This window comes from Uloborus diversus, chromosome 4, assembly GCF_026930045.1.
Source record: "Uloborus diversus isolate 005 chromosome 4, Udiv.v.3.1, whole genome shotgun sequence".
Classification (NCBI taxonomy): Eukaryota; Metazoa; Arthropoda; class Arachnida; order Araneae; family Uloboridae; genus Uloborus; species Uloborus diversus.
Window position 1 is genome coordinate 74,377,058 of NC_072734.1, and position 13,702 is coordinate 74,390,759.

The 13,702-nt window shown below is 31.5% G+C and overlaps 1 protein-coding gene across 1 annotated transcript in view; it reads left to right on the plus strand.

Moving 5' to 3' along the window:
* Positions 1 to 13,702, plus strand: part of LOC129220365 (ras-related protein Rab-23-like) — a 46,271-nt gene that overhangs the window by 30,427 nt on the left and 2,142 nt on the right. The window contains exons 3-5 of the mRNA XM_054854773.1: positions 4,343 to 4,464; positions 7,184 to 7,269; positions 8,481 to 8,557. Coding sequence (XP_054710748.1) covers positions 4,343 to 4,464; positions 7,184 to 7,269; positions 8,481 to 8,557 — 285 coding nt within the window. The remainder of the gene's footprint in view (positions 1 to 4,342; positions 4,465 to 7,183; positions 7,270 to 8,480; positions 8,558 to 13,702) is intronic.

Consider the following 13,702-nt stretch of genomic DNA (forward strand, 5'->3'; position numbering starts at 1 on the left):
ATAGCTTTTAGCACATTATCGTCCAATGTAATAAGGCTAAGATGAAAGTTTAAATTCAAAATTTTTCATTTCTCAAGAAAACTATTTTAAATAATCAATAAATAAATTAATAAAATGCTTTATAGCACATTTTGCATTATTTTCATTAGTTTGCATTCAAGCAAAAATCAAACTCTGCTTTGTTCTTGGAAACTTTAGCACTTAAGTATCTTGCCTACTTCCATCTGTGAAGACGAAGATGTCTTTTCATCCATAAGCTCATTATTTTTTGCATTGAAAAAGGCGTTCCCTGTAACGCCGAAACACGTGTCTGCTGTAAATTACAAATTTGTGCTTCTACTTAAGTTGTTTGGTCTGACTTTACTATTCAGCACAAAGGTATTTATTTATCTTATGGCGTCTATGTTTCATACGTAATTGAAAAGTATTGCCGTTCTGATCAAAAAAACGATCTTCGTTGACCCCACACCCTTCAGTGTTTATTCTCAAGCGTATGCTTCCAAAGCGATTTATTTTCTACCACCATCTTGAGTTGGTGCATAATTCCTGTTCATCAAAAGGTTTTTTTTTCTTTGGAACTACAGGAGGGAAAATGACAACTGAGGACGTTCTTTTAGGTTGCAACTTTTTCAAACTAGGTCGTCACGTGGCGAGTGGCGACCGTGAATCTTGACATTTAAAGTTAACTTCGATATATAGAAAATAATTAGCATGGAACTAAAGACAAAGGGATCGGGACTTCATAAAAACTTCAAGTTATAGTAATAGATTCAAGTTATTGGTCTTCGAGTTATCGCAAATTGACTGTATTTCAACGAAAAAGTACAATAAAATTGACAGCTTTAAGTTTGCATACCTTTGTGTTTTAAAATCAAATATAAAAAATAAAATTAGATAATCTTAAGTAAAAGTATACTTTTTTATTCCTTAAATTTATTATTCGTTTTATTTTGTTTCTATGTAGAATGCTTGTTTAGCAAAAAAATTTTGTTTAATACAGGAACTTCATTATAGCATGCATACATGTATTGCATATTTTACTATTAGAAAACAATTGTCTAAAAAAATTTAGAAATATATTTGAAAATATAAATTGTAAAAAAGTGCAGATATGAAATGAATCTTTTGGTAAAATTAACTTAGTATAATTTTTGTTAAATAATTCTTTGCTTTTTTTGCTCTAAGTTATTATTATTATTTCTAAATATGTGTAACATCAATTAAATGAATGTATAATATACAAACGCATAGAATATTGTTATAACTATTGAGATTTATGAGAAAAAAAAGTTTTTAAATTATATGTGGGGTAGTTTGGTTCGGTCCAGCATGCCCAACAAGGAGTGACCAACCTACCCCTTTTTCTTGGTCTGAAAAAGTGATGCCATAATTCTTTTCTTTTTGACAAAAAATTTAAAAATTGCCTATTATTGTGAACTAAAAGAACTTACTTTAAAAAAGGAGTTCAATTTGTTTTTTGCAATCTTGATGAAAAATCATTAAAAAAAAGAAAAATAAAGTTACAGCTTTCCAATAATTACTCAGAACTACTGAAATAACACTTGCTTTAATGAAATTTGTTCAATATAACTGTACCATGTGTTTTCATTATAGGATTTGTAGGACCATAAGTGCTATTTGTTGGTCATAAAATAAAATAAAATACATTAATAGTATTAAAATCCAACGGTCCAACGTACCCCACCTTCCCCTTCCGAATCTGTTCACAATCAGTAATTGGGAGTTCCTATGAACCAAATTGAAAAACCTGAAATACCTTCACAGTTATATCACAATGATTGAAAAGCATTAAATAGAAGATGAAGAGAGGAAGTAGGAATCTTTTTTTTTGTATATATTGCTGCATTACATAAATTCATTCAGCTGAGCAATATAAGCCTGAAGTTTCTGCCACTGAACTGCGTATTTCAAGAAACCAACCATTGTATGAAGTAGTATTCAAGACCTTTAAAGTACGATTATTGCAAGCAATATGCGGCTGAGAATCAGGGCCGTCTGAAGAGCTGACGGCCCCTGAATGCAAAACATTGCTTAAATTTTTTTAAACCATAATTTTGAACAATTTCCCTTGGAAATAAATGCTAGATCCTCTTCATAAAATCTTCAAAGTTTGTCTAAAGTTACATTTTTGAAACTTTAATTTCAATAACTTGGAATTGATTTCAAATTAGTGAAGCACCATTTATACGTTTCTCTTTTATACGTTTTTATCAATTATACATTTTTTAATTTGGTCCCTACAGTTTGATACGTATTAACGCATACCTTTTATACGTTTTTTTCATTTATACGCTTTTTTTCATACAGTCCCTTCAAAAACGTATAAACGGTGCTTCACTGTGTTTAACTGAATAATTGATCGGAAAGAGTCTCTGAGCTCACTCTCTTATCTTAACGTCATTTAATCTGGCTTATAATAGTGTTTTTAAGGCTGAAATTGCGTTTTTAAAAGTAGAAGTTTAAAATTTTTGACTGAACACCTTTTGGCCTTTTTTCCTATCCGATCAAATTGTCTTTTTGTTTTTTCAATGTGCCCCCTTAAAACTTTTTTCAGTTTATGTCACTTCACGCAGGGGCAGAATTCAAGCAAATTTGGTGAGAACTAGACAAAGGAAAAGTGCCTTTTCTTTGATTTTAAAGTTATATTCTCAGATATTGTTTCTGCTTCAATGATACAAAGGAAACTAATGTTTTGGAGACTTCGAGAGAGGAATATTTTCATGCCCTAGGAAAAAATAGAGATTCATTACAATGATTCTCTATTTTATGTGTCTATGACTGTGTATCTATGATACACAAAATGAAGGGACGCCGCATGGCATCCCTAATTTTATAAAATCGGGGCATTTCATAAGATGAGAGAGGTGCCTTGCATTGCTCCTCATTTCATGTGAATGTTATTGTGTTCCGTCGAAACATGGCGCCTTACGGCCCTCCTCATTTCGTGGCACCCTAAGCAGTTGCCCTCCCCCCTTGGGACAGCCCTGCTGAGAATCACCGAGAAAGCTATTCACTTAAACAATTGGATGATAATACAGTCTTTTCATGTGAATGCACGATTAAAAAGCAGATTAAAATTACTCTCTGCTTCCCTTCCAGATATTGTACTGATAGCTGCATTGTAATATTTTATTGTTGAATGTTATGTAAAACTTTTATATTAAAAAAGAAAGTAGTAAATGCAAGAGTTTAGGTCCTACTGAGTTGAATTAGGCATTGCAATAGCCACCAATCCAAAATTCAGCACCATTATCTCAGTAACTGGTATAGCTCACTAGGCGAAGTACTGAACATAGTCCATTAATGCAACAGAATAGATATACATTCATTATCCAGTCTCCCTCTTTCATGAACACCTCCATAACCTGAACACTTTTGTTTGGTCCCATGAGTGCTCAGAATAGAGAGTCCACTGTACCTCTTATGCAGCATTTCCCAAAGTGTGTTTTGCCGAAGTATATGAAGGGTTTTGCCGTGAGTCAACCGTTTCATAAATTTATTTTCCACTAGTGTCAAAAAATGAAATAATCAATATCAAGAATCTAAAATGTCGCTCTGAAAGTAGTAGCCATCACTGTGTTTTGCATTGTTGTACAGTATCATACCAGCATGATCAAGTAATACCATTTGACTTGAGGAAAGTTCTTGATGAAACACAGAAGTCGTTCTTTTTTCCAAATCTCATTTTCTCCAGTCAAGACTTTAGCAAGCTTTATGAAGACGTAGGTACGCAGCACAAATAACTATTTTTTAAAAATATTCTATGAATTTCCAGATGAAATGAGGGTTTTTCCACAGGAGCAAAAGGCATCAATATTTTCAACTCTTTTCGATGTTCTTCATCCGACTGATAAATATTTTGTCGACGTTTTTGGTGAACTGAACTAACTCTTAAATGGTTAAGTTAGGTTCAGCGCACCTTAAAACGTGTTAATTTGTCAAAATACAAAAATTCTCACATAATCAATAGTTTCTTTTATGCAGAAGGAAGTAATCAAATGGTGATCATTTTTCATCTGTATCATTTGACTTCTAGATCGTTACCATTTCTTCTTTTAATCATCAATCAAAATGGGGGTTCCTTTAAGTGAAAGAAAATTACTAAGGGTTCCATGGCCTAAAAAGTTTGGGAACCGCTGCTCTGATGATAAAGTGCCTAATCTTGATTCTTCTCTTAGTGTAACCTGGCTTGTGATATGTTTTGCTTTAACTTAGACTAATAATAAAAAAATAATATCAATGAAAATAGAATTACCTGTGAAAATATGAAGTCACACATCATTTAATTGTAATTAGTTGTCATTTTCCCATTCATTACCAGGTTGTTGTGGTGGGAAATGGAGCTGTTGGAAAGTCCAGCATGATTCAGCGATACTGCAAAGGAATTTTTACTAATGCTTACAAGAAAACTATTGGAGTAGACTTTTTAGAAAGACAAATTGAGTGAGTTGCATTCATACATGTTTTTAAAGAAACCTCTTGATTTTGTAAATGTGTGTGGAATTTGTTTTTAGCATCTTTTAATTTTATTTTAATTCATGATGTTTAATTAATAGAATGCTAAGCCTCATATTGTTGGAAATGCACAGAAATCTGTAGTTTACTTTTACAATTTTTATATGTGCCATTTGCCCTTTCAGAGTAAAATCGATACATTTTGTGTCTTTTGTAAATATATATTTGAAACCCTTGTTGCAGAAATATCAAGTCATATTTTTTCCAGTTTATAAACTAAGATGAACATTCTTCCTTGTTTGTATTTATTTTTTCTTTTGTTATTCTCTACAGTAATACAAAACGTTTGGTAGTCAAATTAACTATAAACAAGGGTATGACCAGAGGAAATTTGGGTCCGTTAACGGACCCTTCACAAAAATCCGATCAACTCAGACATACCTTTCATAAAATCTGGATCAACCAAAACGGACCCTTAACAAAATTCTATAAACAAAAATGGATCTTTCACAAATTGTTTATTGAAAAGCAAATCTTAAATCAAAATAGCGCAGCATATTTCTGTGTGTAAAACTGATAATGTTTGGAACCTTTTTTAAAGTTAAATTACAAATTATACAAAATCTGCTAATTTTGCAAAAAAAAAAAAAAAAAAGGCACTTTGTGATGCTTCTGCTAGCGATAAATAACTACTACTGCCAAATAAATATAATGCTTTTTGTTGATTTCTTTGAAAGAAATTAACAGCTGGAAGTCAATTTGGTTTATAATTTTGCTTGTTTGTTTTATGCAGTGATGTTGTTGTAAACGTCTCTGAAAAAGGGTCAACCTTCTCTGAATAGGCAATAATATACAGCAAAATGAACTTAGAACTGCGAAGGATAGTAGGGGTGGGGAGAAAATGATCGCTTCAGGTTACCTTACCAACTTCAAACTTATCGCCACTTAGCGACTGGCAGTGCAATGCTTAACTGTTATTTTGTGAGAAAACTATATGGGTTTGATTTTTCGATGCTAAAAAGGATAATTAATTTTAACTAAACTCGTTTATTTACCGTTTTTACTTCTTTTTACAAAAAAGGTAGTAAAAACGGTTTCGCAAATACAAGACTTCCTTTTACAAAAAAGGAAGTATTGTATTTGCAAAAAAAATTTCGCTCAAAAATCGACCTTAATTTTCATTTTACTCATCCCCGGATGAATATTGAGTTTTTTTTCAACTCGACCACACGTGGATAAGTGCCTAGGAAGGTATAGACACCCGAAATATCCATAATGATGATTCCCAGGTTAAGTACAACGAATTTTCTCGTGACGTTTATATGTACGTATGTATGTGCGTGCAGATGTGCGTATTTGCATATGTATGTCACATAACTCCAGAACGGTAAGTCCTAGAAAGTTGAAATTTGGTACGAAGACTCCTTGTGCGGTCTAGTTGTGCACTTTCCCTTTTGGTTGCATTCAGGTGTTTCTAAAAGTGTCTTTTGCCCCTTTTGGGTCGAAGGAAATCATTGTTAATTTCAATGTAAACTCAAGTGGTGTTATAATTTGGCGGGCACTTGGCGATATATCGTCAGTCTTTTGGTCGCTAAGTTTTGTCGCCAACTTGGCAACAAATTTGGCGATTTTTTAAAAATCTGTTTCAGTTTGGCCACTGTTGGTGATGTTTAGAGAGTAAACTATTGAATCACATTAAAAATGTCAGTAATGAGGAAATGACATTAAATTGGAGTAAAAGGAAGTCATATGATGCACACATCAGCTCGTTTTTCTCTAGATGCGGACATTTTGAAAAACGCGATCTTTTTAGATCTTATATGAGAACCATATTTTATTCTTTTTTCAAGCTAACTTCGCTTTATTAGAATGCAAATAAATGAAGTCTCTTTATTTTTGTAACAGTGATTTTTTCAAGTTTTAAAGCGGAATTCCATTTTTTTTTTTATGAATCAAAAATTAAAATGCTGAATTGATGGTTTATTTTTTATATTATTTTATTTTTTTGCTTCAACTGTGCCCAGATATTAATAATATTTTTATCATAGGACTCTAAAATGCAGGGTTTGAAAATATCACGATATTTTCAAAAATATCGAAAATACACGATATTTTGATATCTATCCGATATTTTCAATTAGCGCGAACTAAAGTCTTCAAAATAGCAAATGCATTCTGAAATCACCCTTTATTTTGTTATATTATAATTACAATATGTAGACTTAAAATTAAGGTTTCTTTCATTATTTATATCTAACATTTCAATTTATATTTCGATCAATTTTAATGGACTTAAGTTAGCATTAGCTCACCTTTAAGTGTCAATAATGCAGTTTGCGCCATCAAAAATTGTAAAATTTCGTTTTTACAACTTTTTTTTTTGCAAAATTATTTGATTTTTCACAAAAATGGACCCTGCGAAAAATCCTGTACAGACCCCTGATAAAGTTATGTACATTTTTTGTTGTAGTACTAGAACATTCAAAGAAAGTTTTTTAGAGAGCTTGAACCTTATCTGTTAAAAAGTGTTTGATATGACTTAGAATATTCAACAGATATCTATTCAATTTGTTTCACAATTTTTAAGTTTGCTTTCGTCAAAATTTAATGGTCTTTCTTTGAACAATTCTGAATAATTAGGATGTATTTGATCTGCAAGGGGAGGGAGAAGAAAATTGAACCTAAGTTTTGTTGTAATTTATTTTAGCTACAATGGTGAAGATGTCAGACTTATGATTTGGGATACAGCTGGTCAAGAAGAATTTGATGCCATAACTAAAGCATACTATAGAGGTATTTCAGCACATTTTTGTACTAAATTGAGTTATTATTATTATAATTATTAACTGTTTAATTTTGAATGTTATCTCTTGTTCAGAGGGGTAACATATGCATGAACTGTAACCGTAACTGTACATAGTGGTGTTGTGAGCTTGCCATGGGAGCTGTTAATAAAAGTATATCTACTTGGACATTGGAATCATGTCTTGTCTTTCTACACTATAAATTATGGACAATGATCAATATAAAATGATCATCCAACTAATTAACTGATTCTAAAAGAACCTAAGTTAACAAGAGGGGGTCACTCCACTAAACTCAACAGTATTGACCATCCATCATTTTTGTATGTGATCATCATTTAATAATTGTATTCAAAATGAATGGATGTAGAATATCATACAAATTACAAATCGTGTTCAAATACTTAATGAATAAAAAGTAAGTGTTTACAATAAGCTTTTAATGTATTCATTATTTGTTTAATTAAACATTTCAAATAATATTTCATTTTATTGCTTCTGAAATTAATTGATGAGTTTATGCTCTACAAGGGGGCTTATTCCTGAAATTTTTCTTACCCAAAAATTTATATTTTTCAGCATAAACCCCCTAAAATGCTTGTCTGTATTTGCCCCTGGTCATGGTAATTTGTTGCTGTAATCAATGAAAATACTTATGTCAGTTATTGTGAGGCTAAAACGCTGCTTTCTGAAAAGTAACCACTATTTAACAAAACAGGACCTATTTAATTATGTTTATTGCACAAGATTTTTTTTTTCTCTCTTTAAATTTACTTTCAAGTCAATGGGTAATTTGCTATGCATGTTTCTCCTGTGGGTTTTGTGTATCTTAAAAATAAGAGCTTAATAAAACAAAATCCTTTACATATTCTCTTTTCTTGGCCCAAAATGAGTAAGAATTGACTAATTAAAACCAGGATGCAGACAAAAACATTTTTGTTGCATAGTGTAATGTGATGAAGCATAATTTCTGACTTTTGTGTTTCACTTATTATTGTTATATGTTTATTAATTGATGAATATTTATGAGTTGATTTTCTAAGATCAAGTAAAAGTTTTTTAAAAAGTATTATATGAACCAAAACTTTATTTATCATAAATTATAATTTCATGTTCAATTGTTCAATTTTTTTGTTATCCTCTTTTATCTTGCTGCAGTGAGATTTCAATAACTTGATGATATTATTTATATATTTTTAGGTGCTCAAGCTTGTGTTTTAGTTTTCTCAACTGTAGATAGAGATTCTTTCAAAGCTATTGAATCATGGAAAAGAAAGGTAAAATCAATTTATACTGTACTCCAACTTGCTGCAGGCGGTAAATCATGCCACGTATGTCGGCAACAGTAGACTGACTTTTTCAACTTAACCATCATTTAATTTCTTCAGACTCTTTCCAACTTGATTATATTGTTGATTAGATCAATGCTTCTCAACCTTTTTTACTTTACGGCACACTTGATAGTTGGCTCGATCCTAGTGGCACACTGAACCAGATTTCATATGTCAGTATGAAAAATATTTTCCTCATTCACTAGTCAAATCAAGGAAAAGTAAAACCCAGTGCTTCCATATTTAATCTTTTAAATATTTGAAATCTTTTAATTATATTAGTTTCTTTAAAAAATGGAATTAAAGTTCATCATGAATTTAAGTGCTTATTACGATTATTTTAGTGCTTATCATGAACCTAGTCGTATTCTTCTATGCCAGTCAACTAGAAGTAGTGCTTAAACTTTGTTCTGAATCATAGCCAAATGTTCTGCCACCAAATTCGATAGATTTTCTTCAGGACATGTGTAGCTGGTTCGTTTGAACATGCCCAGTGAGCCACTTTCTAAGAGCCATTATTTTGAAGTTCAGACAAGGTGTGGCAGTGACCATTTTTGATTTTTATAATTTTTTTATATGTCAAAGTAGGTCATGAGAAGTGAACATTCTGAAATTTTTAGCCTTCCAAAAAATTTTTTTCGCTCGTAAAAAATTCCCAAAGTTTGACGTTTTGCAGCGCTTTTTAGAAAAATTCTAAAAGTCGCGTTTCAGTGCGCTTTAGCTCTTTACAGAAACACCACCCCACGGTTATGTTTATATTTATTGGTTGTACTGTATCTAGTGATGATGACTTCATAGGTATTTTGGTTGGGGGTTGTTGCTTTCTTCAGATAAGGGATCACAAAGTATGGATTTTATCCGTTTTCGCGCAAGTTGAACCTGCGTTATTTCCCCCAAAAAGCCACCCCCCGAAAAAAAATGTAACATATACTGAAAGTTTATACTATGAAGAGAGTAAATGGCACAAAATTTGTTTGAGGTTTAATTTTTTTAGGAGAAAAATACCCTGATATTTTTCAAATTATCAAAAATTGTGCTTTTTTGATCGCAGTTAACTCAAAACAACATCACTAGGAAAAAAACCTTTTATATATTATGGTACCTGGCTATGTGTAAAACATCATGAGAAAGAAAGCAGCATGGGATCTCTTCTTGTTTTCCAGAAAATAATTTTTTTTGTAGCTCATTTTATGCGTTTTCTCGTACGTAAAACATGTGTCCAGTATGCAGATTAGATCTTCTAAAACTTTAAGGATGTAGTAAGAATGTATATATGTGTGTATAGAGAAAGAAAAAGACTAGTAATACTTTATTTTTCTGATTTTTACAAATTGATGGTATTTTAATTGCAGGTAATTCAGAAAACGATAAATCCATATCATATATATATATATAAATATATAAATATCATGAACAATATCTGCTTCACTTTCCTCTAAATGTCTATTTTCTATGTCATCTTCAAATACCTCTAAAAGGCTGTCAGTTCTTGATAAATCAGTATTATTCGCTTTTTCTTGCTTCGTATATCAGCTAAAAACAGTTTGAATTTGGCTTTTTGTCAGATATTCGTTCGGTTGGGATATTTTTATGTCTTCAATCATCTCTGTTCTCATTGCATGTTCTACTTGGTCGGACGTCTGTTTTCTGCCGGTTTTTTACCATAAAGGAACTTTTCATAAAGAAATTCTATTTGTTTCAATGAAAATTGTGTACTTTTACGAGTTGGGAGAGCCCACCCATTTCCAAAATGTTTTCTTCTTTGTTTTCTCTTTTGTTGCAGAACATGCAATGAGAATAGAGATGATTGAAGACATAAAAATATTCCAACCGAACGAATGTCTGACAAAAAGTCAAATTGAAGCTGCTTTTAACCGATGTACAAAGGAAAAACAAAGCGGATAATACTGATTTATCAAGAACCGACAGCTTTTTAGAGGTATTTGAAGATGACATAGAAAAAAGGCATTTAGAGGAAAGTGAAACAGATATTGTTCATGATATTTCTTCCATTGCTACGGACATAAATAAGAAAGAATTATTTTGGGATTGATACGATAAATCTATATATATATATATATATATATATATATATATATATATATATATATATATATATATATATATATATATGTGCATGTATAAATATATACATGTAATATATATATATATATATATATATATATATATATATATATATATATATATATATATATATGATATCGATTTATCGTTTTCTGAATTACCTGCAATTAAAATAACATCAATTTGTAAAAATCAGAAAAATAAAGTATTATTAGTCTTTTTCTTTCTCTATACACACATATATACATTCTTACTACATCCTTAAAGTTTTAGAAGATCTAATCTGCATACTGGACACGCGTTTTACGTACGAGAAAACGCATAAAATGAGCTACAAAAAAATTATTTTCTGGAAAACAAGAAGAGATCCCATGCTGCTTTCTTTTTCATGATGTTTTACACATAGCCAGGTACCATAATATATAAAAGGTTTTTTTTTCCTAGTGATGCTGTTTTGAGTTAATTGTGATCAAAAAAGCACAATTTTTGATAATTTGAAAAATATCAGGGCATTTTTCTCCTAAAAAAAATTAAACCTCAAACAAATTTTGTGTCATTTACTCTCTTCATAGTATAAACTTTCAGTATATGTTACATTTTTTTCAGGGGGTGGCTTTTTGGGGGAAATAACGCAGGTTCAACTTGCGCGAAAACGGATAAAATCCATACTTTGTGACCCCTTAGCTGAAGAAAGCAACAACCCCCAACTAAAATAACTATGAAGTCGTCATCACTAGATACAGTACAACCAATAAATATAAACATAACCGTGGGGTGGTGTTTCTGTAAAGAGCTAAAGCGCACTGAAATGCGACTTTTAGAGTTTTTCTAAAAAGCGCTGCAAAACGTCAAACTTTGGGAATTTTTAACGAGCAAAAAAAATTTTTTGGGAAGCTAAAAATTTCAGAATGTTTACTTCTTATGGCCTACTTTGAGATATAAAAAAATTAGGAAAATCAAAAATGGTCACTGCCAAAATTTCGGTTTTTTGTCTGAATTTCAAAATAATGGCTCCTAATTCCTCTCTCCACAGCTGAATTTTTGATTTGAACTCATTTAGCTTATCCATACATGTAAACAGAATCTTTCCTTTTCTCTGGATTCTTTGATTCAGTTTGCCAAGGTTCTCAAAAATATGAACCATGTACGCTTGTTTTAGACCAGACTATTTGTCCTGTTGACCAGATTATTTGTCCTGTAACAAATTAGTAGATTTTGTTTCGTAGTGAAACATCAGAAATTAGTTCCTCTTCGCCCAGCCCCAAAACTCTTGGCTGGACCTTGCTTCTCAAAAGCCAGCGAACTCTTGTATGAAGAAATAGGGAGTGGTAATATGCCCCCACTCTTCAGAAAATTATGATAATATGAGAATTGAGTGATGTTGATTGTATGCTGAGAATTTTTACGGCTTCAACTACGGCTGCTTTCAGCTAATCTGGCATATTTTTTTCCAGGATAGGTTCAGGATGGGAGAAAACTGACTTGAACACTCGGATTTAAATTTTCTCCATTTAATATTAACTCTTTGACATTTCCCATAATTATAACTGCCTCCATCACTGCAAGCACTTTTTCAGTTGTAACACTGGATCCCGTTGCTTTTTATTTATTTATCTGCAGCGCGAAATAATTCATCACCAGTTGCCAGCTCAGAAAGTTCTTTGCAGTAAATATAATTATTTTGAAAGTAGTCCTCATAAGTAAGAATGGTGCACTTTTTATGTCTGTTGATTCATCAGCTCGAACTGAAAGTTTTCCAGCTATTTGTAGTTTGTTGTCCGGTTTCCATGAGCAGGCACTTGACTCCTCCTTCGTCACATGGTATCTGATTATTCTATTTTGCTGCTTTTGGCAGAAGACATAATCAGATCATAGCATTTTTTCGTAAAAGCAGCAGTTTTTGAAATGTAAAAATACCGAAAGTAGCAACAGAGACAAGTGAAGGAAGTGATATTAAGGAGACCGAACTTTTTTGCACATTAAAATGCTTGCCAAAGTTAAGGTTGTCTCATTTACTAGCGCAGAGATATGTTTACCGACCACCCCTGCAACATTATATCGGATCTCTTGTGCAGGTAAAATACATTTCTGTTCTTCCTTTTCTACAACTTTGAAACTGCCGCGGTACACCAAGGATCTTGTCTTGGCACAGCAGTGTACCAAGGCACACCATTGGAGAAGCACTGGATTAGATAGCTACAAAAAATACAAATCCTGGGGCCTAGGAAAAATTTTAGGCATCTGAAAAATTCAGTTAATATTTAATCTCAGTGTTAATAGGAAAATCCAATTTAACATAGCTTCTGAAGGATTCTTGTTCTGTAAGAGATAGTTGCTATGGTATTTTATTTTAGTCTCTTGTAGTTTGCTGAACCTTGATAATGAATTATGTCACATATGTATTTTACATGTCATTAACTTCAAAACAGGAAGTCCACTGTTTTCCCGTTCTTGAGGTTTTGCTACATCACAGGGTTTAATGTAAAATAAAATAAAATTAATGAAATGAGCAAAGATGAATACCCTTGATAATTTCATACAAATCTCACTAAAATAACGATAAGTTTTAAATCATTAGTACCATCAAGAAATTCAGAGATTAAATTCCACACCTCCACTCTATTTTTGTGATGCAGGTAACAAATTATACATAGTACTGCAAGGAAAAGTACAGTTACTCATTTTCAAAACAAACAAATTGGAAATTTATTTTGAAAATTACAGTATATAAGGAAAGAACAATGTAACAATGTATTTTATATTGTAATTTGTGTTGAAATTTTACTTTTGATTTTTGGTAATAAATTTACCTTTAAATGGCAGGGGGAAGTTATTGCCTCGCTGTATGTAGAGAGCAAACTGATGCTGATAATTCATATATTTTTAATGAAATGTTTTCCATTTAGTTATTTAAAATGTTTTTTTTTTTTTTTTTTTTTTTTGAGCAATCACATTGCTTATTGTTCTCATTTGACTGTTTTAAATTGCTATGATTTTATTTATCCC